The 27,470-nt window shown below is 42.0% G+C and overlaps 1 protein-coding gene across 2 annotated transcripts in view; it reads left to right on the top strand.

Annotated features, from left to right (window-relative positions):
- Positions 1 to 27,470, top strand: part of LOC126291583 (luciferin sulfotransferase-like) — a 177,702-nt gene that overhangs the window by 125,487 nt on the left and 24,745 nt on the right. For both annotated transcript variants that reach the window (XM_049985117.1, XM_049985116.1), the window contains exons 2-5: positions 142 to 366; positions 11,266 to 11,365; positions 23,096 to 23,237; positions 25,099 to 25,219. In XM_049985117.1, the coding sequence (XP_049841074.1) occupies positions 165 to 366; positions 11,266 to 11,365; positions 23,096 to 23,237; positions 25,099 to 25,219 (565 nt within the window). In that variant the 5' untranslated portion in view covers positions 142 to 164. The remainder of the gene's footprint in view (positions 1 to 141; positions 367 to 11,265; positions 11,366 to 23,095; positions 23,238 to 25,098; positions 25,220 to 27,470) is intronic.

Genomic DNA, 27,470 nt, shown 5'->3' with positions numbered 1-27,470 from the left:
ACATTGTGGACCTCCATTAACGAGAAACACTGTTGAAGTTTCTATTTGCACGATGGGTATAAGGCCTACTGTAATCTCAATGCTTTTTTTTCCCTTAACAGCTACTGAAGGGCTAGTCACAGCTGTACCAATTGCTTGCAGGGAGCGAGGCGACGCGTGACGAGATGTCGCTTTCGGCGGAGCCGGTGGACAGTCCGCGGATGCGGGAGTTCCTGAGCAAGATCACCGGCCCCTACAACCAGGACTACGTTAGGCTGTCGCCCTCCGGCTGCGTCATGCCCACACTCTACATGGACATCGCTCAGAGAGTGCTCGACTTCGAGGTCAGGCCGGACGACGTCTGGATAGTCACCTACCCAAAATGCGGTGAGCCCAGTCTGCCAAACTGAGAATTGTCTCCAAAGGATTCGCACGTAGCTAATGTTTCTGTTACGGTCATTAATCGCAAGACCTACTTGATGCAGTTCACTACAGTACTCTAATGCGCACTGAACCGTGATGTATTTTCAAAGAATATTCTTAAGAATTTATTTTATTTACTAGCGATTCATCAACAACATTAGCACATTTAATCACACTATGTAAGCATGGAAGTAGTTGCCAGGGAGTAACTGATGAAATCATAATCAAATTCCTTTTGACAAATGGGAATTTTATTCACTCTGATAGTGCCTAAAAGCATTATCAAAAGAAACAGATTTAAAATTATAATCAGAAAGCACCCTCTAAATATCAAAATTACAATTTATTCAGAGGCAGAGAGAAACAAGTTTTGACTCTATGAGCTTTCGGGCGGCAGAGAACCTTGCCGCTCCCTTTTGACACAGCCGCTCGCAACAGCCTCTGAAGGACTAAACTGGTGCAAATCTGCAACACACATATAACTTTAAACTAAGAGTTTCAACAATGTACACAAGCACACAAACTATGCACCCCCCTTTAGGGGATGGAAATGGTACAAAACACTAAAAATTAAAATAATAACTTTATCACCGAAGGTGCAACTTCATTTTAACTTCTAAGAAAAATCTTACGGTGAAAAGGTGGCAACTTCATATACTATAATGATCATTTAAATAAAAGCCCATGGAATGCAATCTTATATAAAATTCTACAAAGTTGGCCGAACAAGTTAAGATGCTCTAGAGTACGCAGATACCGCCTCTCGAGATGATAGGCAAGATCAAAACATATTTCAGTAATTAGACCGTTACACTTCAAGCAATTCGTTAACACACCAAATCCGACAAACATGACAGAGTCAGCTACTAACGACAGACAGACGCTAACTGCCTAACAAATGCGTACGAGAGAAGACTAGCAAGCTGACCCAGACTCCCCTGCCGAGCTCATAGCGCCCCTTAAATGCACGTGAACAGGCAGCCTTTCCCCTTTCCCACCAGAGGGAGACACCATAGCTGCGATTGCCACAGCGGCGCCACCGCCAGAAACGGAGGGCGACTGCTTCACACAACGCGCTGCGGTGCGCTCTTCAAAACAGCAATTTTTACCACGGCTCACGCACAAATCTTTATCGCTGTATAACTATTGCGCCAGTCATTCATCTGAACCTGTCTTTATTTCCATCTACAATACACCCCCTGAAACACCCACATACAATTTCCTCCGGTATCACACTGTTCCTCGAAGGCCCAGGATGTGTTCCAACTGATCAACTGATCTCTTCGTCTAGTCACATTGTGCCATAAAGTTTCCTTTTCCCCAATCAAAGTCAATACCTCTTTATTACACATTCTATATGCCCTTCTAATCTTCCTCTTGCTCACTTACTACTGCTGTCGTCAGTCGTTTTACTGTCCCAACAGCATATACCACACTCACAGGAAAAAAATCGCGACACCAGACCAACACGAAAGTAGGTTTCACTGTTTCTACAGATGAAAGATGATGTCTGTTCGAATTTCGCTTCAGTCGCATAAGAGCGGTGCTAGTAAAGCCACTCTCTCTCTCTCTCTCTCTCTCTCTCTCTCTCTCTCTCTCTCTCTCTCTCTCGCTTGTGCCTTTTCCCCGCATCTAACAGGGTCGGCATGGTTAAACGGATTTGGCAAATTTAGATTGAGGGGTGGCCGGATGCCCTACCTCGCGCCACCCCGTACCCCCCAGGACGGAATTAATGGACCTCAACTGTCTCCGAGTAGTGTAATCCACAGAAAAGTACGAACGTGTTCAGATGTCTGTGAGCCGTGTAACTAGGTGGAATGTGGGGACCAGCCCGGCAGTCAGCTAGTGGGATGTGGAAAACCGCCTAAAAACCACATCCAGGCTGGCCGGCACACTGCCCGTCGTCGTTAATCCGCTGGGCGGATTCCATCTGGGGCCGGCGGGCCTACCCGAGTCCAGTAAGTAGCGCATTTAGCGCTCTCGGCTACCTTGGCGTCTGCTAGTAAAGCCACTATGAGAATGCAAGTCATGTTTGATTTAAGTATAAGCTGTAACTGAGCTGAGCATTAGTTATTTTTGAGACGACGTGGTGAGTTGGTGTTAGTCGAGAATGCACTTAAGGTGACACCTCACTGAGTTCGAACGAGGTCGCCTAATAGGGCTACGAGAGGCTGGATGATCCTTCTGCGGGACTGCAGAAAGACTTGGCAGGAATGTAGCCACTGTACATGATTGCTGGCAGCGGTGGCCACGAGAATGTACGGTCGAAAGAAGACTAGTCTTTGGACGACCACATGGCACTACCGAGATGGAAGCCAGTCGTGTTCGGCGTATGGCTATGGCGTATCGTAATTGCGTATGTAACAGGAATCTGAGCAGAAATTGGCATCGGAGTGTCACAGCGAACTGTAGCAAATTGTTTACTTCAAGGACAGATCTCAGCCGGATGTCCCCAAACCATTGCCAATTGCGAATTCAGCGAGAGCTCATTGGAAGGCAGAGTGGATTTCTGTTCTGTTTTCTAATTCAAGCTGGCGCTCCCTCGATATCAGTGACGGCCCTGTGTTGGTTAGGCGTCCAGTTGAGGACCTTTAGCCAACCTGCCAGCGTGCCACACACACTGGACCTACACCTCGAGTTATGCCAGCAGGAGCAGTCTCGTGGTTGTCCCACGGACCCTGCCTGCAAATTTGTTCGTCAGTGCGGTGACTCGACCTGTTTTGCTGCCGTTCCTGAACAGCATTCCTGGGGTATTTTCCGTGAGGATAACGCTCGCCTACATATCGCTGCTGTAGCCCAGCATGCGCTACAGTGTCGACATGTTGCTTTGGAATGCTCGTTCACCAGACTTCCCTGCAATCGAGCGCAAATGGGGCATCAACTGGTGACAGCTCCAACCCCATACACGAACAGCATTAACTGCCTCTGCACTGACAGAAGGCTCAAAATGGTTCAAATGGCTCTGAGCAATATGGGACTTAACATCTGAGGTCATCAGTCCCCTAGAACTTAGAACTACTTAAACCGAACTAACCTAAGGACATCACACACATCCATACCCGAGGCAGAATTCGAACCTGCGACCATAGCGGTCGTGCGGTTCCAGACTGAAGCGGTTAGAACCGCTCGGCCACTCTGGCCGGCTTGACAGAAGGCATGGAACTCCATCTCACAAACTGACATCTGGCGACTGTAAGACACAATGAATGCACGTTTGCATCCTTGAATTCAACATTCTGGCGATTATTAATCTGTGATTGTGCTAGGCTAATTACTTAAATACGTTATTTAGACAACTTCATTCGCAAAATTTCATTACTCTGCCTTAATAATTTTTCGGTGTTGCGAATTTTTTTCAGTGTATTTTCAGCGTCTCAGTTCCTAATCAGACTTAATTCGAACAATCTTCGTTACCTTTGGTTTACTTTCCTCGATGCTCATCTTATAACCTCTTTTTCAGAACACTATGCGTTCCGTTCAAAAGATGTCTAGGTCGTTGACGTCAGAATTATGTAATCTACTCACAGTTTTTATTTCTTCTCCCGGAACTTTATTCCCTTTTCCAGTGTACTGTCAGTTTATTTCGATGGTTTCTCTGTGTATATTGAGTAACACTATGTTCTAAATTATCTCTCCCTTTCACTCCTTCTATTATTTCAGCTGCAGTGTGGTATCTCTTCTAGTTGTAGATGACTGTGGCTTCAGAACTTCAAAGTGAATGTTAGGTCCATCATTGTCGAAAGCTTATTGTGTAGCTACAAATTCCATAAATCCGAGATTGCATTTATTCACCATATCGTATATTATTTCAAGCGTTTGCAAATTTCCAGACAAGGGTAGAGAAAACTTTTAAGTGGGTTGGTTAATATTAGTCATTTATTACTTCTGCAGATAATAATTTTACTGTCACTATTTTATAATCTTCGCTTATTAAGCTAATGCGTTGGTAAACCTTTTATCACCTGCACTCTGTGGTGCTGGGATTGCTGTAAGGTGCCATAAGCATTTTAATTGCAGTGTTGTTATTGTAAAAGCTGATTTGACTGATACTTTATTTAACAATATTTTCAATCAGAATTTGATAACTTTCAGTAACTGATCGTCTTTGTATTGTAATTCTCCTTCGTATTAGATCAGTTGTACTGAAAGGCGTCAGCTGCTCGTTCTGACTCCTTTCAATAGGTGGTGCAGGTGCGCCAGGCACTTGTGTTCTGTTTTCATGTCAAATTATTGTAGTCTGTCAGGCAGCATTGCTCTGAGTGGAATAGGCAGAGTCGCGTGACGTATCTTGCATAGCCCAAACTCTTTGACACGCAACAGCCAATCACAGGCAATGCTACTGAAATTCTAGAGGCACTCTTGCACTCTTGGACCAGCGTTTGTGTTTCCATTAGGGCGATGCAAATCCACAGCTGCAACATGCTGTCCATATGATTGGCTGACGTCACTGATTACTTTTAATTTAACCAAGTACGTTTCAGTCACATCACTTTCGGTCCTTGCTGATGGTGAAAATTGTGAGTCATGTGTGTAGGGAATAAGTTCTCACAGTCTAACTTATTCAAACTGTAACGTAAACCAGTTTTCCTGCGTGATGAGATTGTAACCACGTGGCCAAGTATCACACCCTTGGACATTGGTTGGAGCTTAATCGTCTCTAAACTTAAGAAAAGAACGATTTTAATGTGTTGTTTTCTGGTAATTATTATTATTATTATTATTGTCGTTAATTCCCCATTTAGGAGAGCGTTAAAAAACAATCAATTTTCATGGCACTTCTTTTGTCTCCTTCTTTTCTCTCACCAAAAATCTCTCATTTATTCATTGTGTTTCTTCTTCCTCTCTTCTTTCCTGGTTTCTTCCCATTTGGTGTTTCCTCGAATTTCTGTTTCCTAATTTTTTTCTCTGTCTTTTTCTCTGTTCGTTATTTCGTCTGTGGTGATATTTAGTTTCTTGAGGTCTTCTATGGTTTCATTTGCCCAGTTAGTTTTCATCGTATTACTCATCACTTTGTTAAACATCTTCTTGATCAGTCTATTTTCGTTCATCCTATAAATGTACCCTTAGAATTTAGCCCTTCTTTTTCTGATGTTATTTGTAATTGTCTCCGTCTGTTTGTACAGTTCTTTTGTCGGTCTTTTTGTCCAGATCCCCTGTCTCTGAACTTGCCCATAGATCTTTCTCAGAATTTTCCTCTCTTGCTTTGCCATTTCCTTGATTTTCGTTCTTCCCTCCCATTACTGTCTTTTCTGAGGCATACAAGGTTTCTGGTAAGAATACTGTTTTGTAATGTCTTAATTTCCCATTAACGGAAATACTTCTTTTGTTGTAATGGTTCCATCCAAGTCTGTAAGCTTTTGTAGCTTTCCAACTGTTTCTTCGTTGGCTGTCGAATTTAGTCCTGTTTCTGTATAATCTTTCCCAAGTATTTGAAACTTTCAGCTTGTGCTATCTTTCCATACTTTGTTACCAATGGGTTTCTGTCTGTGGATTTTGTGTACATGTACTGGATTTTTTCATACGAAATTTGTAGTCCGGCTGCGATTTCATGTAATGTCTCTAGGGCTTCTTTGGGCTCTTTTCTGTTATTTGATATGATGGCAATACCATCGGCAAAGGCCAGACATTGTATCTTGATGGTTTTATTTTTGCGTCTCCCCGTATTTACCCCATTGACTTCTTTGTACCATATCCTGATTATTTTCTCTAGAACTGCGTTCAATAAAATGGGTGAAAGGCCATCTCCCTGTCTCACTCCTGTCTTGATTTAGAACGGTTCGGGGGTCTCTCCCATAAACTTCACTTTGGATTTTGTATTTGTTAATGTTTCCTGGATTAGTTTCCTGATCTTGTCTGCCTTCATTTCTTCCAGTTTACTTTTTTTCCTATGGGACTTAACTTCTATGGTCATCAGTCCCCTAGAACGTGGAACTACTTAATCCTAACTAACCTAAGGACATCACACACATCCATGCCCGAGGCAGGATTCGAACCTGCGACCTTAGCGGCCGCGCGGTTCCGGACTGTAGCGCCTAGAACCGCTTGGACACTCCGGCCGGCTCCAGTTTACTGAAAAGTGTTTTTCTGTCTATGGAATCGTAGGCCTTCTTGAAATCAACAAATGTTATTGTGGTGTTTCTGGACTTTGTCATTGTTAATATTGTTCTCAGGCTCCAGATCTGTTCACTGCACAATCTTCCCTTCCTGAACTCTGCTTGGTACTCCCCTATATGTGGATCTATCTGAGGTTCTAGGCGATTTAACATAGCTTTGGATAGAATTTTGTATATCACTGGCAGTAACTAAATTCATCTATGTTATTAGGCACTGTTTTGTCTTCTTTCTTGTGGAGGGGTTGTATTAGGGATTACTTCCATTCTTCTGGCACCTTTTCTGTTTCCCAGATGTTTTTGATTCTTCTGTGTATTTTGGGTGTAATGTTTTCATGGTCTAATTTCCGTATGTCTGCAATCAGCCCATCTGCTCCTGGTGCTCTGTTATTTTTCATGATTTTATTATTTTCACTATTTCTTCGTGCTTTGGGGTTCGGAGTTCTGGCTAGGTTCTGGGTTTGTAAACTGTAATCTCTGCTTTGGTTCATCACATTTGAGTAGTATGAGTATCGAGCTAATATTTAACAGTTATTCTTCGTATTTGTCTCTAGCGTTCCATCTTGTCTTTTGAAGCATAAGCTTGGAGGTTGATACGCTGTCATATTTTCTCGGAAAATTCTGTAAAAATTCCGTGTGTTGTTTCTGGTGAAGTACTCTTCTACTTCCTTCAACCTGCTGTTCTCGTGTTGAATTCTTCTCATTTTTCTTGTGTTCTGTGGCTGTTAAATTTTTTCCAGGCTTGTATTCTGTCTTCTATGGCTCTGTCGCATGTCATGTTCCACCATCGATGTCTCCTTTTTCTCGGTGGTTGCCCCAGTTTTACCAGTTCTCTCATTTTTCCGACAGTTGTGTCCAGTTGTCGCTGTTGATTTTCATAATTTCTTCTTTTATTTCTTTCTTGTTCAGATGCAGGTACTCTGGATCTGTTCTGAAAGGTCTGTTGGTTCTCTTGATTTGTCTGTTGGGTATAAATTTTGCTTCTATTTGGAGAAGGTGATGATCAGACCCAAAAACTCCTTTCCTAGTTCTTACGTTCATTATTGCTCTACTGTTTTTCATGGATATTGCTACGTGGTCTATCTGAAGTTCTCCTAGAGCAAGGTTGGGGGGATTTACTAGTTTTCTGGGTGGTTTCTGGAATTGCGTTTAGGTAATTTTCAGCTCAAAATTCCTGCAGAAATTTATGAAGTTCTCTTCATTTTTGTTTGTTCTCTTGTGGGCCGGGTGTTTCCCTGCCGTGTTTCGGAATTTTCTTTCCGTGGCTAAGTGCGAATTGAAATCCCCTAACAACACTTTTACGTGATTCTTGGGGATTTTGCTGGTAGTTTCTTCCAGATCTTCCCAGAATTCCTCTGTCATCTCTGGGTTCTTCTTGTTATAATTATATGTGGGGCATGTGCACGAATTACTGTATTTTTGGTGATATTATTGATAAATTTTGTGTAGTATTCGAACGAAGTTGCAATCTACTGCATGGTGTTATCTACCTTGTACAGAATTTTTAGCATTAGCTTTCGTCTTTTCATTACATCACAAGGTTCACTTTGTCTGAACTTGCAACAGCGGGACATTGTGTGCTTTTATTATTCCTCCACAATAAGGTGCGCACTTCTGTATCTTGCATGCAGTATCCTCTTGTCTTTCGTAGCATTTACAGCTGTCAGATAAGTCGCTAAAGCTGGAGTTTGCCGACGCGTGCAGTTCGGAGCAACGACACAGCCACACCTGTTTCTTGACTATAATTTTTGTGATTGTTTATTATGAGTTGAAAGTTCTTATTCTGGGTGCTCAGTTTCGTAGTATACAGACTCCAATACATTGTACCAACAAGATCAAACTCATTACACAGTGATGCATTAACGCTGCAGCATTACTAGTCAGAAACCATTAAATGAAGTTCCCCGTTCCATTTACGAGCGTCCTGCTATCGTCGGTAGGAATTACGAATTGGATTGCGTTATCAAACATCATACCTAAATATTTGCTAAAATCAGGTTAAAACTTCCGAAATTTCAAAAGATTAGTAGCATTTTTCAAGACGATGGTGGGCTTTCAGTGTTCGATATAATGGTTGTTATGACCAGACGAAACTGCTGTCATCCAGCCATAACTGGGGATTCTTAGATTGCCTGGGGAGCTGTCTCATTGGAACTACAACTGATGAGATATTAGTTCACTTTATTACGTGAATGTTAAAAAGATTTATTTAACTTGATACGTTTCTTTGCCACTGGAGTGCCTGAAAATTTACAACTATCACTGACTATGAAAGCAACACTTGACGCAATGATTACACAGGCCAACGAATTTTTTTGAAAAAAATCTTTCTTTACTTTGATAGCTGATCTTTATAGATTTTTATGAGCTGAATGCAAATCAAGCCTTAGTTTTTTGTATCATCCATAGTTTTCGAGCAATATGCTTTTTATTATTTAGTAAAAAAGTCCAATGCTATACATTAAATGGGGAAATTACTCAAATGCTTTCTTACAACATAAGAATGGTTTGTATTTACAGTAATCTACTTAAAACAATGATATGTGTTAATAGAGGTTTCACTTGTCAACTGGAATTGGTCTGTATTTTCTTTCTCTTTTTTCACTAAAGCTTCTTGTGGAGCTTTTCCTACGATGAGTCGCCTGCTGAACTTCTCGGTGAAGTGACCAACTGTAGTCCCCCATCATGTTGGTGTTCCATCGTCCTTGGTAGCGTTTTTCCATCACTTTACTGTCCTGGTGAAAACGCTCTCCTTGCTCCTCACTAACATCTCCCATCTTGTCTGGGAAGTAATCAAAGTGACTGTTCAAAAAGTGAACTTTCAGGCTCATTAAATATCCTAAAGTTATAAACTTCTTTAACATTGTAGCTATAACAGGAACATATTCTGCGTCTTTTTCATGTCCTAAGAAATTTGTAACGACTTGTTTGAATGATACCCATGCTTCTTTCTCTTTTAAAGTCATTGTGGATTCAAAGTTAACATCAAACATCAATTTTCTAATGACAGGTCCTACAAAGATGCCTTCTTTTAGTTTAGCTCCTGAAAGGTGTGGAAACTTTTGGTGGCGATACTTAAAACATGGTCCATCTTTAGCCAAAGCCTTTACAAAGTGTTTCATTAGGCCTAACTTTGTGTGTAGAGGTGGTAGGAGTACGTTTTTTGGATCTACGTCGTTTTTGCGTAGAATGTTCTTCTCACCAGGTTTTAAAGACTCCTTCCATATCATAGGAACAGCAAATCTAAAGGCTTTTTTCTCCTTTTTCGGCCATTTTCTCAGATCTTCAACACACACATAACATACCTTATCCGGCGCCCAAAATTTATCTTGATCACCAAGTTTAGATCCAAAGTATGACAGATAAACCTTTTTCACAAAGCCTGTAATGTTTCTTTATTTTTTTAAGCACAAATTCATCACAAATATAACAAACACTGTTAGCAGAGTTTTTACGACCACGATTAGTCATTGTACTGAGCATATGCACAGGACATGGGAAAGTGAGTTTAGGTTGACAGTAAACAAAACACCATGTGTTAACACAAAAGTAGAATCGACGCTTTTTTTCAGCAATGGTTTTTAGCAGTTCTACCAACTTCATCTACATTCATTACACTTCCTTTTTAAATTATTTTAACTATATAAAAGCTGCTGAATTCTTCAAAAATCGCGCCGGCCGGGGTGACCGAGCGGTTCTGGCGCTACAGTCTGGAACCGCGCTACCGCTGCGGTCGCAGGTTCGAATCCTGCTTCGGGCATGGATGTGTGTGATGTTCTTAGGTTAGTTAGGTTTAAGTAGTTCTAAGTTCTAGGGGACTGATGACCTCAGAAGTTAAGTTCCATAGTGCTCAGAACCAATTGAAACATTTTTCCAAAAATCGCTTAATTTAATAAATTTAACTGTAAAATGTGAAGAAACAGTGGGTGATACAGTTTTTTAAGTATCATATTTGGATTTCCCCACCCTAAAGAACATAACAATAAGGTATTTTCAGCAAAAAAGTTTTTGGCCTGTATTATCAAAATCTTTTCTTGAAGTGCAATATTCAACATTTACAAAAATACATTTCCATCTGAGACTCGAAGAACACTTCAGTCCTGCTCAATGATGTTGACCGCTTCAGCTGAGGTCACGAAATGCGCAGAGCGCTTCCAAGCTCAGTTCTATATTGACCTCCGCATGAGGGCACTGCTGTACTGAGAGAGGGGCGTGTCTTCTTCAGCCTCTCCCATTCATCGTCGCATATTGCAGTGAGACATCGCTCATGTATCGATGGGCGTTGCTGACTGTGGTGTGGCACCACGATCTTTGGACGATACCACACTGTTACCATGTAGAGTTGGTCTCTGGGGTTTGGAAATAAGTCAACAATTTATATTAAGACAATAGAATTACGTAATTTAACATTACGAAATGCTATAGTGTTACAGTGTCAATATTAATTACATGATAAACTAACGTATTAGTCTTCAGACTTATTGCCAATGTGCTCTTCAGTGGAATAGAGAGATTGGAGCTGAGCAGAAAGTTATTTAGTTCAGCCTAGCCTCATACTTCGCCACATTACCGACAAGATATTCAGTTTTCTCTGGTAGGTTGTTAAATATATGTGTAATATGTAGTTCCAAGGCCTCTACTAAGAGGCCATTGTCACTTTGCCGTTACACATTCGAATTTCTACAGCTTTTTTTATCATAAAGTCCCAGTGAGACGAAGGAGACTTTAAAACACATCACATTTCTGTCTGCAGGCACCACTTGGAGCCAGGAGATGATCTGGCTGGTCATGAATAACTTCGATTACGACACGGCGTACAAAATTCCGCTACATGAAAGGACTCCATTCATTGAGTAAGTAGAAAAAACAGTCACTTATGGTCATTTGCTGTGGTTTGGTCACTGCGCACGCTACTGATTATCCATTTAGTAAGAACTTTTGTTTTGATTGAATTCCTATGGCGAAATCAATGTGGGAGTTTGTTGTGGTAGGTGTCCACTGGTAGAAGCAGTGGCGATTGTAGCAGGGCCGATTTCAGTATCTCTGGATGGTTAGGCTGACATGTGGTGCATGCCGTTCTGAGGAAAATTTTGTGATAACTAAACCGTGCAAACATCTTTCTAGAACAATTTCGGAATTTGAGACTTATTATCTAGTCCCACAAAATTTTACTGTTTGTTGATGTGGTCTTCGGACCAAAAGCTGGTATGGTGCAGCTCTTCATGCTACTAAAAAGTACCTTTATACGTTTATGGATTACTTAGATAAAACAGAGTAGGGGTTTGGTAAAAAAAAAGTGTTATACAAACAAATAATAATAATAATGATTATAAAACATCCAACAGCCCACATAACACCTTTACACTATGTTTTTCTTTTTTTTTCCTTCTCTAGAAAAACTTAATCCCATGCTATGCATAGCACAATACTAACACCCCTGCTTCTTTCTGAGCTCTACGTCTCACTCATTATAGAGGGATGATGATTCAGTTTTTCAGGATACAAATGGGAAGTTGCAGTACAGAAAGTGGCCCAGAGATTACCAATGTCTGTGTGATTGTGTGTGTAGTGAGTGAAGTGTTATGAAACAATGCGTATACAGTGTGTGCAGTGAATGATAGTGGGATATGAGTGAACAATGTGGCATTACATTATTTAATAAGTTATTTGTAAACGAAGTATTGTATACCAGGAGTACATTTAATGATTGTCTCTAACTAGGAATTTGTAAATGCATGTGCGTACTAATTAGCTTATTTTAAATTGATCTAAACTTGTAAAGACTTTGACATGTCCTATATCCTTGTAAACAGAGATCTTCTCCTACTACCACTATTACTACTACTACTAGTACTACTCTATCCTGTGTAAACCTCATCTCCAAATAACTACTATGACTCACGTCCATCTGAATCTGCTTACTGTATTTATCTTTTGGTCTCCTACGATTATTACCCCCAAGATTTCCTTCCATTACTAAATTGATGATCCCCTGGCATCTCAGAACATGTTCTATCAACCTATTCCTCCTTTTAGTTAGGTTGCGCCACAAATTCCTCTTTTCCCCAATTCTATTCAGTACCTCCTCATTACTTACGTGATCTACTAATCTAGTTTTCAGCATTCTTCTGTAACACCACATTTGAGAAGTTTCTATTCTCTTCTTGTCTAAACTGTTTATCTCCTTATTTCAGTTCCATACATGCCTACGCTCCATACAAATACTTTCAGAAATGACTTCCTGACACTCCAATCTATATTCTATGTTAACAAATGTCTCTCCTCCAGAAACACTTTGGTTGCCATTGCCACTGTATTTTTTATGCCCTCTCTACTTCAGCCATCATCAGTTATTTTATTGCCCAAATAACAAATCTCGTCCGCTACTTCTACTGTCTCGTTTTGTAATTTAATTCCCTCAGTATCGCCTGATTTAATTCGATTACATTCCTTTTTTCTTGTTTTGTTTTTGCTGTTCCTCATATATCCTCCTTTTAAAATACTGTCCATTCCGTTCAACTACTCTTCCGAGCCCTTTGCTGTGTACAATATATCATTTATTAAATCGATTAAAAGTATGAAAAGATGATTAAATGTAAAAAAAGTTTTCTTCAGAGACTAGCTGCACTTTGAATTTCATTGTTATTGACTTATGAAGAAGGTATAGTCGCAATTGCAGTTTTGGGAGTTAAGCTATAGCTGTCGTAATAACGCAATACTGATGTTTCCAAATAATTAGTTATTTCCTTCCGCTGGTAATATAATTAGTACCATAAAAACGCTTAATATATGTACATATATATACATTACCAGAGTACCTGGCGTTGCCTGGGTATGTATTGATTCCAATCCATGTTCCCCTTCCCACTCCTTCTTTACACTTCCTCCTCTCCCGTATCGGAGTCCTTCTCCCTCTTCCTCTCTCTATCTGTCCTTCTCTTCCTCCCCCCCCCTCCTTCTCTCTCCACGTTATCACCCACCACCTTAATAGGAGATGCTCGTTCTTACCCCCAACCCCTCATTATTTATTTCCAGATAGAAACTAATACGTTCACCAAGAGTGATTGAAATCTATCCAACGGTTTAGTAGGAGACGTGGAACATACATACATACCTGCATACACTTTGTAAATAGCCTGTTTGTATGTTGACAGCGCTACAGACTGACGAGTGGATAGAGAAGTGTAGGGACATTTTTTTAAAAAAAGCAAACAATGTACTTAGAAAATTTTACCTTTCCATGTGACATCCAGTCCTAAAAATTATATAGTTATCAATAATTCCACAGCCCAGATACTATGAATAACATTCATCATCCTGAATTTCCTTGGGTCTCACTTTACAATGCTTGTCCTACCAACACCGAGTCTCCACTAAGAAAAAAACATGTCCATAAACTTCTCTATCCACTCGCTAACAGCTAGTTCGTCCAAATACAGAATCTCTTGCCGAGGGCGCAGAGCACTGTTAGTGATATCAACACAGTCTATAGCGCTGCCAACATACAGACAGTCTACTTACATTTGTAATAATGTATGTATGGGTTCGTTCCTTTGTCAAGTGTGAGTTACTTCAGCGCTCATCCAACTGCAGTGAAACTCTGATGAGATGTTGTGAGCACGCATGTGAAGGTTTTTGAATTAGTATATCTCTTTTACAATAGATAGTGCGTGATCCATTTCAACAAACCCGCGTACTTCATAAAGTTTACCGGCAGTTCATGTGTTTTTGTGCACAATCATGACATAACTGAACTGAACCTAATACGAGCAGCGACATTTCCGTTCGTGAAAGAGGTAACAAGCGCCGTTGATAGCGAAATTTCAATTGCTACCGACAATAGATTCCGCACACATTTTTTCTTTTTCCAAGAGAAATTGTAACAATCGGCACGAAGCATTCCTGCTGTCCAATCCGATATGCGAACCAAACGACATACGATTGGTCGAGCTATACCTCAGGCACAAAAGAAAAAGCATCGCGAGCTTCAGAAACAATCGAGCAGCGGGGAAGCAAAGCTGCAAAACCGTTACACACTGCTCGAACCAACGAGAACACTACACGCTTGTTTATATCTTAGTGCGTGCTGCTTTATGATTACAGCCTTCATTCAAGCGTGGTTATTGGAAAAATGGATGAATCACGCGTGTATCGCTGTGCGCTCAAATACAGGAATGAAACACCAGGAATATGCTGCGTGGGTGGAAGAATTACATTCAGCACCCGAACCATTACCAACGTTGGTATCAGGCGACGCAAGCCAAGCGAAACATTTCTTGACAAACATACGCAAGTACAGCTCTAAGTGACATCGCACGGTTAGACAAATAACGCAACAGTACCTTTTCAGTGAACAGGTCATGAACAATATCATCGAAGCTATAAATTTAAATTTAAAATTTACCAGTGGAGATGGACTGTTGCGACGCATCCCAATGGTTCCAACACATATGCTATTCTACTTCGTAGTTTCTGGTACGACTAGCGTTTTGCAGTGACCATCAACGAAGTACAGAGACAGTCGCTACACTTCTGAGGACTAAATTTGTCAAATCCATGCTCCTCAAATGGACTCCGTATGTGGACTGATGACGCGTCGGGAAATCTGATTTATTCGAGTACGCACCAGATGTAACAACGATACAACAGTGTACATTCATAAGTATAAGACTTTATACACAAATACTTTCTTTTTTTGAGTAGCTTTAGAACACATGCGGAGTATTAGGAATTTTTATAAAAATATGTTCTTATTTAAAACAACCTTATTTCTTTTTGGACTTTTGAAATTCCCGCTAAAACGCTTACACTTGGCGCTTTACCTATATACGACGTCAGTAAATATGTATCAGACGCTACGGATATTACATCTTGCACATTTCCCGTGATACCCCGTTAGTAAATAAAGGTATCCGAAATTCTACACCGCAGCTCCAGCAGCTAAAGAACCCGCGTCCGACGAAAGGGAGCAAAACATTTTAATGGGTCCTGGCTCTCTTTGAAATGAGATTCAAATGGTTCAAATGGCTCTGAGCTCTAATGGACTTAACGTCTGAGGTCATCAGTCCTCTAGAACTTAGAACTACTTAAACCTAATTAACCTAAGGACATTACACACATCCATGCCCGAGGCAGAATTCGAACCTGCGACCGTAGCGGTTGCGGGGTTCCAGACTGTAGCCTAGAACCGCTCGGCCACCCCGACCGGCTTGAAATGAGGTATGCAGTAAATCTGCTTATTGAAAACTCGACTAACTACAGTCAGCGAAAATTCGGTGAGCTGTGCTTTTAAAACTCGTAGCAGTTCTGCGAGTTCAAAAGCCAAGCGCTTAAACGGTCGTCATTCGCAATCCGACGTGATGTTTGTGAGGTGAATTGTCACTTAATACGAGGATAGTTTGATATGTCCATTAAGGAATGGAACATTTTTGTTGCGGCTTCATGCTTGCTAATCTTGATTACTCCTAGGATGGTATAACGAATTTCAAAAATATACAGCGTTCAGTTCATTGTTGACAGCCCTCTGAGTTGGTCAGTGAGTTGACTGTGGTTGAAAATGGAGAAAACCGAGTTTTGTGCTGTTATTAAACATTTTCATTTGAAGGATTGGACGGCCGCACAAATTGAAATAGAGATGGATGAGGTTGACGCGGTCTCTGACACTTAACACTGAAGACTATTTACTTTTGGATTAATGAATTTAAACGTGGTTGTTCAAGCACCGAAGACGAAGCGCTTGAGGTCGTCACAAAGGAGCCCATTGACAAAATCCAAGATATGGTAATGCAAGATCCCTGAATAAAATACTGTAGAAATCTCCACTGAACGAGTGCACAGTATCCTGCACGGAGAACTGGCTACGAAGAAGCTCTGAGAGAGGATGGTGCCGCGATTGCTCGCAGTCAACCAGAAGCGCAACGGCACATTTCAGTACAATGTCTGACGATGTTTAATCACAATCTGGAAGACTTTTTGCGCCGTCTTGTGACAGCTGATGAAAGCTGGATCAATCATTACACACCACAGACAAAAGGGGAGTGAAAGTGCACCAAAGAAGCCAAGGACTATTTTGTGAGCAGGTAATATAATGTCCACTGTTTTTTGAGATTCCGAGGTAATAATCCTCTAGCTTACTCGGAAAAATGCAGAACCGTAAGTGGACCCCTATTATGCTTCATTGTTGGACGATTTGAAACTTGCGTTGTCCAAGAAAAGTCCAAGATTGGCACGCAAAAAGGTGTTTATCCAGCAGGATAATGCATCATCCCACACATTAGGGATGACAATGGCGAACGTGCATGAAGTGGGCTTTGTATTGATTTCTCATCCACCAAACTGGCCACAGCCCAAAGTGACCTCCTCCTGTTCTCTAAGTCGAAACTTAGGCTTGCTGGGAAGAAATTTTCATCAAATGAAGAAGTGACAGTTGCAGTCAACGGGTGTTTTGCAGAATTTGACAGAACTTATTTTTCCGTTGGAATGAAAAAGCTGGAGGATTGTTTTACCAGATGTATGTCCCCCAAAGGACACTACCTCGAGAAGTAAGGTGGGTTGTTTAAGGGGGGTAGGACGTCAAACGGGCCGACTTCGAGAAGGACAGGTACTGTCTATTTTAATTTGCACTGTCTATACTTTTACAAATAAGTTCATAAAACTTTGTTAGCATGACTAGGAAGGATTCAGGCCTCCCACTCATAACAGTGGAAGTTCAAAAACACGAAAAAATAATATTTTTTAAATGTGAAATTTAATGATTTTTTTCACTTACTGTTGGCTGCATTTGTTGCTATAGGTACACTTTACTTCATAAGAGAGATTCTCCGATTAATTTTGCACAGCTTACAAACCATACTTACAGGTGTATGAAACTCTAGAATTTTTTTTAATCTATGGAAAAATGAATGGGCTGCTACGTTTTAAACTTCGTGTTTAGAGAAAACTCGAATTTTATAGTTAATTATCTCAATTTTTATCACAGTTTTTAACAGATTTGGGAAATTCTAGAGTTTCGTACACTTGTAAGTGTGGTTTGTATGCTGTGCAAAGTTCATCCAAGAATCTCTCTTACTTATGAAGAAAAGTGTACCTACAGCAACAAACGCAGGCAGTACCAAGTGAAAAAATGATGAAATTTCACATGTAAATGTTTTTTTTATATTTTTGAACTTCCTCTGCCATGAGTGTAAATCCTGAATCCTTCCTGGTCATGCTAACAAAGTTTCATGAATTTATTTGTAAAAGTATAGACAGTGTAAATTAAAATGTCCTGCTCCAACTCGGCCCGTTTCACGTCCTACCCCCCTTAAGAAACAAACATTTTTTCCTTGCTTTTTTTACCAGACTTATCAAACCACCCTGGTACACATCAGGTGCCCACTAAGACAAATGAAAAGGTCCATGCAGTATAATTAGGTCTCTTACGATTATGAGAGGGCCTTCTTCATAGCTTTAAAACGAAGGCATAATTCTTATTCTCTTCAGCACGGTGGAGCCCCACAGTCGACAATCCTCACAGCGGTCGTACCGGTCTCTCGCAACCGTTGCCGTGGTTCAGCGGTTCCCAACCTGGGATTAATTACGCCTTGAGGGGTAAAATGAATTTTTGTGAGGGGTAAAAACTAAACGGTTCGATTCTGTTACAGTCGCGAAACTAAATTATTTTCAAAAGGTCATTACTACTGTTATCAGTTTGTAGGACTCTAATATTGATTATATAAGTTATCAGTAATTACTTTTTCTCAGTATCATTAATGGCGTGGAGGTTGGGAAGATGTGGTTCACCTGTAAAGGAGACCGCTTATAAAACACTAATACGACCTATTCTTAAGTACTACTCGAGCGTTTGGGATCCCTATCAGGTCGAATTGAGGGAGGACATAGAATTAATTCAGAGGTGGGCTGCTAGATTTGTTACTGGTAGGTTTGATCATCACGCGAGTGTTACGGAAATGCTTCAGGAACTCGGGTGGGAGTCTCTAGAGGAAAGGAGGCGTTCTTTTCGTGTATCGCTACTGAGGAAATTTAGAGAACCAGCGTTTGAGGCTGACTGCTGTACAATTTTACTGCCGCCAACTTACATTTCGCGGAAAGACCACAAAGATAAGAGAGATTAGGGCTCTTACAGAGGCGTATAGGCAGTCATTTTTCCCTCATTCTCTTTGGGAGTGGAACAGGGAGAGAAGATGCTAGTTGTGGTACGAGGTACCCTCCGCCACGCACCGTATGGTGGATTGCGGAGTATGTATGTAGATGTAGACGTAGGTTACAGGTTCCTCACATAGTCCACCCATTACACACATATCTTGTGCTTTGTCCCGTATATCGTTGATTAGTTTTTGTTCGCCTGCTTCTGCAAAGGAGTGAACTGTACGTGTATATTTTACTGTGTAGACTAGTGGTTAGAAAATTAATCGTAGTTTTTGTTTTTGCGTAAGTCTTGTGAATATTCGTGTGTAGGGCGGCTTCCTAGAGTAAATTTTCCATACAGAGAAATTTATTTCTGTTCAATAGCTTACTGTATCTGAGTTCAGTGAGAAATCTGCACACCAACTTTTCGTGTTACTTTATTGGTATGTTTTCAAACTAAGTAGCGCCATTTGAGAGGTCATATCTATTTTATACACACTACGGTATGGCTAGGGACTGTGTATGTTGTGAGGGAACACAAGGAGAGTTAGCTGCATTCTGAGGGTAGTCGATCGGTTGGTGCGGTCCGGGGAGGATACCTCCGTGCGGCGCAGTCGGCTGCGTCCGCTGTCGGTCTCTGCGCAGTGTCGGAGCGCGTGTGGAGCTGCACAGCATACAAACCACACTTACGAGTGTACGAAACTCTAGAATTTCACAAATCTGTTAAAAACTGTGATAAAAATTGAGATGATTAACTATAAAATTCGAGTTTTCTCTAAACACGAAGTTAAAAAAGGTAACAACCCGGTCATTTTTCCATAGATTAAAAAAATTCTAGAGTTTCATACACCTGTAAGTATGGTTTGTAAGCTGTGCAAAATTAATCGAAGAATCTCTCTTACGAAGAAAAGTGTACCTATAGCAACAAATGCAGCCAACAGTAAGTGAAAAAAATCATTAAATTTCAATGCCGACAACATCTAAAATAGTCGTCAGTGGAAATAACGCCAATTATGCACACAACCTGACAGACACTTGCACAAAGACCTGAACGATACCCAATAGTAACTAAGCACGCACGAAGACAAATCGGGAGTCGATGCACACACACACAGCCGACTCATGAACGATCGGCGAGTCAAATCGCGTTGTCCGGTAGGACGACCGACCGACGATCCACCAAGACCGTGGCCCGGCTACATCTACATCTACATCCATACTCCGCAAGCCGATGACATTGTAATTCTGTCAGAGACAGCAAAGGACTTGGAAGAGCAGTTGAACGGAATGGATAGAGTATTGAAGGGAGGATATAAGATGACCATCAACAAAAGCAAAACGAGGATAATGGAGTGTAGTCGAATTAAGTCGGGTGATGTTGAGGGTATTAGATTAGGAAATGAGACACTTAAAGTAGTAAAGGAGTTCTGCTATTTGGGGAGCAAAATAACTGATGATGGTCGAAGTAGAGAGGATATAAAATGTAGACTGGTAATGGCAAGGAAAGCGTTTCTGAAGAAGAGAAATTTGTTAACATCGAGTATAGGTTTAAGTGACAAGAAGTCGTTACTGAAAGTATTTGTATGGAGTGTAGCCATGTATGGAAGTGCAACGTGGACGATAAATAGTTCAGGCAAGAAGAGAATAGAAGCTTTCGAAATGTGGTGCTACAGAAGAATGCTGAAGATTAGATGGGTAGATCACATAACTAATGAGGAGGTATTGAATAGAATTGGGGAGAAGAGGAGTTTGTGGCACAACTTGACTAGAAGAAGGGATTGGTTTGTAGGGTATGTTCTGAGGCATCAAGGGATCACTAATTTAGTATTGAAGGGCAGCGTGGAGGGTAAAAATCGTAAAGGGAGACCAAGAGATGAATACACCAAGCAGATTCAGAAGGATGTAGGTTGCAGTAGGTACTGGGAGATGAAGAAGCTTGCACAGGATAGAGTAGCATGGAGAGCTGCATCAAACCAGTCTCAGGACTGAAGACAACAACAACAACAACTCCGCAAGCCACCTAACGCTGTTTGGCGGAGGAGACTTTGAGTACCTCTATCGGTTCTCCCTTCTATTCCAGTCTCGTATTGTTCGTGGAAAGAAAGATTATCGGTATGCCTCTGTGTGGGCTCTAATCTCTCTGATTTTATCCTCATGGTCTCTTCGCGAGATATACGTAGGAGGAAGCATTATACTGCTTGACTCCTAAGTGAAGGTGTGTTCTCGAAACTGTAACAAAAGCCCGTACCGAGCTACTGTCTCTCTTGCAAAGTCTTCCACTCGAGTTTATCTATCATCTCCGTAACGCTTTCGCGATTACTAAATGATCCTGTAACGAAGCGCGCTTCTCTCTGTTGGATCTTCTCTATCTCTTCTATCGACCCTATGTGGTACGGATCCCACACTGGTGAGCAATATTCAAGCAGTGGGCGAACAAGTGTATTGTAACGTACTTTCTTTGTTTTCGGATTGCATTTCCTTAGGATTCTTCCAATGAATCTCAGTCTGGCATCTGCTATACCGACGATCAACTTGATATGATCATTCCATTTTAAATCGCTCATAATGCCTACTCCCAGATAATTTATGGAATTAACTGCTTCCAGTTGCTGACTTGCTATATTGTAGCTAAATGATAAGGGATCTTTCTTTCTGTGTATTCGCAGCACATTACACTTGTCTACATTGAGATTCAATTGCCACTCCCTGCACCATGCGTCAATACGCTGCATCTCCTGCTGCATTTCAGCACAATTTTGCATTGTTACAACCTCTCGATATACCACAGCATCATCTGCAAAGAGCCTCAGTGAATTTCCGATGTTATCCACAAGGTCCAAGTGATGTGTGGTGTCAATCGTCGGGAGAGCCATATCGACGCAGACCTCACTGCTGCTCCAACCCGACTGCCCTAGTGTCGCATTGCAACTCCCCGACTGGCAGGTCGGGACTGCGGTCCAGACGCATTCCTACTGACTGGCAGCTCGAACTCAAGGCCGGAACTGCTTACAACAGATAACGATCGGGAAGTAATAACAGTCGAGCAAAGATACTACGAGAGGGGATACCTGTATATCGATAAGCGGTGCTACCGCCTCTCACGGTCAGGAAAAGCAGCAACTCAGTGACAGTAGTAATTTAAATTAATGTAGTGAGATGGAAGTACGTTAAAAACAGAGTGTAAAATGCGAGGGGCGTCCAGAAAGTAAGCTCCGATCGGTTGCGAAATGGAAACGACTATGAAAATCCGATAAAGCTTTGGACAGATGTGTTGAGGAGTGTCTCTAGTATGACTCTAGGTAGAATTATGTCGCTCTTTTCATTCCTGAGCTCTTAGTGAGCGCGTAAAGATGTTATAGAAAATAGTCTCTCCCGCCAAGTACGAGGGCCTGGTGAGAATTTTCCCCTGAAGCTATGCAACCAACATTACATAACTGTCGTGCGGTTTCTTCTTCAAGACAATTCTCAGCCTCATTCTGCAGGGGCAATGAAGATGCTCCTGCATGGTTTTTAATTGGAAATTTTTGTTTACCCACAATACAGTCCGTAATTGTCTCCCTCTGAGTTTCATCGCTGGTCACATGAACCGCTGTCTACGAAGACAATATTTTGGCACAGACAACGAGCTGTAAGCCAGTGTGATGGATTGGCGGAAAGCACTGGCGGCTGCCTTCTATGATGAGGGTATTGGAAAGTTGGTGCACCGCTACGACGAATGTCTGAGTCAGGACGGCGACTACGTAGAGAAGTAGCTGGGAGGTGTAGCTAATTGTTACAAATGAAACATTTCTGATTTTCACTGTGGTTTCCATTTCGCAATCCATCGGAACTTACTTTCTGGACAGGCCTCGTACATGATGGCGGGAACATGAGCCACGCACATTAGTTTGTTTTGCAGAAATGATTATCATTTGAACAGTGTCGGCCAGCAGGTTCAAGATGAACATCGATATCGCGGTGCAGCACCACCTACCGATAAAATTTGCCTGCGGCTCTCGTTGTCGCTATAAACCGAAGGTAATGGGTGTGACCCGAATACACGTGCGTGATGCCTCGCAGACGTAAGCGCGAGCCGAACCGTCAAAGCAGTGGATTTGAAACGGGGCGCATTATTCGTGTGAGAGAATATGACGCATCGATAATAGAAAGTACTACTCGTGTGGGACGAAGTGTTTCGGCAGGGCAACGGGTGTGTGGATAATGGTTCACGGAACACCACACAGCACGACGAGACGTGTCAGGTCGCACAACCCACACCAGCCCCCCCCCCCCCCCCTCTTCCCACCTCCCTCACCCGAGAAGGTCGACACCTCATCCGAATGGAATTGCAGGACATATATGCGTCCTCCTCGCTAAACTATTGTGTTACGCTATTAATGATCCACTCAGTGTCCTCTTGCACATGTGTCTTCCGTAACTATTTCTTTTCACTAATTCTCCTTTGATTGTCGTTGCAGATTCTCGTCAATTCTTAAACCAGTGGCGGATCTGGTGCCGCACTCGTTAGAAGCCTGTGCGCAACTGAAGTCGCCGAGGTTCATCAAAAGCCATCTCCCGCTCCAGCTACTGCCGAAGCAACTGTGGACGGTGAAGCCCAAGGTAGGCGAGGGTCTTCTCGTCTTCGTTACCTGTTCCACATCTGACGACCGGATCGAAATGTCATATACTGCATGTAAAGGAGGCCATCCGTTATACAGAGTGCTCATTTTAACTGAAGACAGTCATATATCTCGAAATCTGCACAGCAGATTAAAAAAGTTATAACTCAAATTTCTTTTTTGTATGTCCATCCTTTTAGAAGGACCTCTCTGGGACGACGGCCGTTTACTATCTTGACAAAAAATAAATACACCTACAGCCGTCCATATGATTTTATCTTATTTTGTCGAAACCAGTTTCACCGCTCCATTGCGTCATCTTCAGGCTGTTTTGATGCGGTACAAGTGGATACGATCCCCATGCATAACCCATCAGTTGCCTGCCTTACTGGACTCGCAGACTGTCAGCACTCCAAGCATCAACTGTCAACTGAGTTGAAACGTTGTTGTGATGCCTCTATAAGGAGGAGAAATGCGTACCATCACGTTTCCGACTTTGATGAAGGTAGGATTGTAGCCTATCGTGATTTCGGTTTATCGTATCGCGACATTGCTGCTCGCGTTGGTCGAGATCCAATGACTGTTAGCAGAATATGGAATCGGTGGGTTCAGGAGGGTAATACGGAACGCCGTGCTGGATCCCAACGGCCTCGTGTCACTAGCAGTCGAGATGACAGGCATATTATCCGCATGACTTTAACGGATCGTGCAGCCACGTCTCGATCCCTCAGTCAACAGATGAGGCCGTTTGCAAGACAACAACCGCCTGCACGAACAGTTCGACGACGTTTGCAGCAGCATGGACTATCAGCTCGGAGACCACGGCTGCGGTTACTCTTAACACTGCATCACAGACAGGAGAGCCAGCGATGGTATACTCAACGACGAACCTGGGTGCACGAATGGCAAAACGTCGTTTTTCGGATGAATCCAGGTTCTCTTTGCAGCATCATGATGATCGCATCCGTGTTTGGCGACATCGCGGTGAACGCACATTGGAAGCCTGTATTCGTTATCGCCATACTGGCGTATCACCCGGCGTGTTGGTATGGGGTGCCATTGGTTACAAGTTTCGGTCACCTCTTGTTCGCATTGACGGCACTTTGAACAGTGGACATTAAATTTCAGATGTGTTACGACCCATGGCTTTACCCTTCATACGATCCCTGCGAAATCCTACATTGCAACAGGATAATGCACGACCGCATGATGCAGGTACTGTACGAGCCTTTCTGCATACAGAAAATGTTCGACCGCTGCCCTGGCCAGCACATTCTCCAAATCTCTGACCAACTGAAAACGTCTGGTCAATGGTGGCCGAACAACAGGCTCGTCACAACACGCCAGTCACTACTCTTGTTGAACTGTGGTATCGTGTTGAAGCTGCATGGGCAGCTGTACCTGTACACGCCATCCAAGCTCTGTTTGACTCAATTCCCAGGCATATCAAGGCCGATATTACGGCCAGAGGTGGTTGTTCCGGGTATTGATTTCTCAGGAACTATGCACCCAAATAGCGTGAAGATGTAATCACATGTCAGTTCCAGTATAATATCTTTGTCCAACGCATACCCGTTTATCATCTGCGTTTCTTCTTGGTGTAGCAATTTTAATGGCTAGTAGTGTAGAAGTGTTTTATAGTTACTGAAAGTTAACACTTTATAAAGTTATATATCTTGTGGTAATCTGTGACATGTTGTCAGAGACAAACAACATTTTCCCTAGGGTGGCCACCTTATCCAGCTTTCCACTATTTTCTCGTCACAGGTTTTCGTACATTTTTTAAAAATATCCTGAACACAAACTGTGATTAATTAAACTTCTTGAAGCGTGGGTGATTGTTCTGATTTCCTTTCTTTCAGATCATCTACGTCGTCCGTAACGTGAAGGATGCCATTGTTTCCTACTACCACCACCACAACCTGTGGAGCGATGTTTCCATGTCGCTGGATGAGTTCGCGCAGTTCTTCACTGAAGACTTACGTAAGTAGACTCTTGGCAGGATCTAGACCCGTGGTCTAGGGGTAGCGTCTTTGATTCATAATTAAATACGTCTTCGGTCCCGGGTTCGATACCCGCCACTGCCTAAATTTTGATAAATAATCAGCATTGGCGGCCGAAGTCTTCCGGCATAAGAAGTCAGCCTCATTCTGCCAACGGCCTTGTCAAAGAGGGCGAAGGAGCGGATAGAGGTTCAGGGCACTCTCTTGTCCTATGGGTGGGAAATTGCCCCTAATGGCGGAAGAATCAGCAATTATCAACGACATGAGGATTACCATGAGAAAAAGATTGAATAATCAACGAAAGGATAATGTTCTACGAGTCGGGGCGTGGAATGTCAGAAGCTTGAACGTGGTAGGGAAACTATAAAATCTGAAAAGGGAAATGCAAAGGCTAAATTTAGATATAGTGTGGGTCAGTGAAGTGAAGTGGAAGGAAGACAAGGATTTCTGGTCAGATGAGTATCGGGTAATATCAACAGCAGCAGAAAATGGTATAACAGGTGTAGGATTCGTTATGAATAGGAAGGTAGGGCAGAGGGTGTGTTACTGTGAACAATTCAGTGACCGGGTTGTTCTAATCAGAATCGACAGCAGACCAACACCGACAACGAAAGTTCAGGTATACATGCCGACGTCGCAAGCTGAAGATGAACAGATAGAGAAAGTGTATGAGGATATTGAAAGGGTAATGCAGTGTGTAAAGGGGGACGAAAATCTAATAGTCATGGGGGACTGGAATGCAGTTGTAGAGGAAGGAGTAGAAGAAAAGGTTACAAGAGAATATGGGCTTGGGACAGAAAGAGGAGAAAGACTAATTGAGTTCTGTAGTAAGTTTCAGCTAGTAACAGCGAATACCCTGTTCAAGAATCACAAGAGGAGGAGGAGGTATACTTGGAAAAGGCCGGGAGATACGGGAAGATTTCAGTTAGATTACATCATGGTCAGACAGAGATTCCGAAATCAGATACTGGATTTTAAGGCGTACCCAGGAGCAGATATAGGCTCAGATCACAATATAGTAGTGATGAAGAGTAGGCTGAAGTTCAAGACATTAGTCAGGAAGAATAAATACGCTAAGAAGTGGGATACGGAAGTTCTAAGGAATGACGAGATACGTTTGAAGTTCTCTAACGCTATAGATACAGCAATAAGGAATAGTGCAGTAGGCAGCACAGTTGAAGAGGAATGGACGTCTCTAAAAAGGGCCATCACAGAAGATGGGAAGGAAAACATAGGTACAAAGAAGGTAGCTGCGAAGAAACCATGGGTAACAGAGGAAATACTTCAGTTGATTGATGAAAGGAGGAAGTACAAACATGTTCCGGGAAAATCAGGAATACAGAAATACAAGTCGCTGAGGAATGAAATAAACAGGAAGTGCAGGGAAGCTAAGACGAAATGGCTGCAGGGAAAATGTGAAGACATCGGAAAAGATATGATTGTCGGAAGGAGAGACTCAGCATACAGGAAAGTCAAAACAACCTTTGGTGACATTAAAGGCAACGGTGGTAACATTAGGAGTGCAACGGGAATTCCACTCTTAAATGCAGAGGAGAGAGCAGATAGATGGAAAGAATACATTGAAAGCCTCTATGAGGGGGAAGATTTGTGTGATGTGATAGAAAAAGAAACAGGAGTCGATATAGAAGAAATAGGGGATCCAGTATTAGAATAAGAATTTAAAAGAGCTTTGGAGGACTTACGGTCAAATAAGGCAGAAGGGATAGATAACATTCCATCAGAATTTCTAAAATCATTAGGGAAAGTGGCAAAAAAACGACTATTCAGTCTGGCGACATACCATCTGACTTTCGGAAAAGCATCATCCACACAATTCCGAAGACGGCAAGAGCTGACAAGTGCGAGAATTATCGCACAATCAGCTTAACAGCTCATGCATCGAAGCTGCTTACAAGAATAATATACAGAAGAATGGAAAAGAAAACTGTGAATGCGCTAGGTGACGATCAGTTTGGCTTTAGGAAAAGTAAAGGCACGAGAGAGGCAATTCTGACGTTACGGCTAATAATGGAAGCAAGGCTAAAGAAAATTCAAGGCACGTTCATAGGATTAGTCGACCTGGAAAAAGCGTTCGACAATATAAAATGGTGCAAGCTGTTCAAGATTCTGAAAAAAGTAGGGGTAAGCTATAGGGAGAGACGGGTCATATACAATATGTGCAACAACCAAGAGGGAATAATAAGAGTGGACGATCAAGAACTAAGTGCTCG

This window comes from Schistocerca gregaria, chromosome 9, assembly GCF_023897955.1.
Source record: "Schistocerca gregaria isolate iqSchGreg1 chromosome 9, iqSchGreg1.2, whole genome shotgun sequence".
Classification (NCBI taxonomy): Eukaryota; Metazoa; Arthropoda; class Insecta; order Orthoptera; family Acrididae; genus Schistocerca; species Schistocerca gregaria.
Note: the sequence above shows the minus strand (reverse complement) of the source record. Positions and strands in the feature narration are given on the sequence as shown.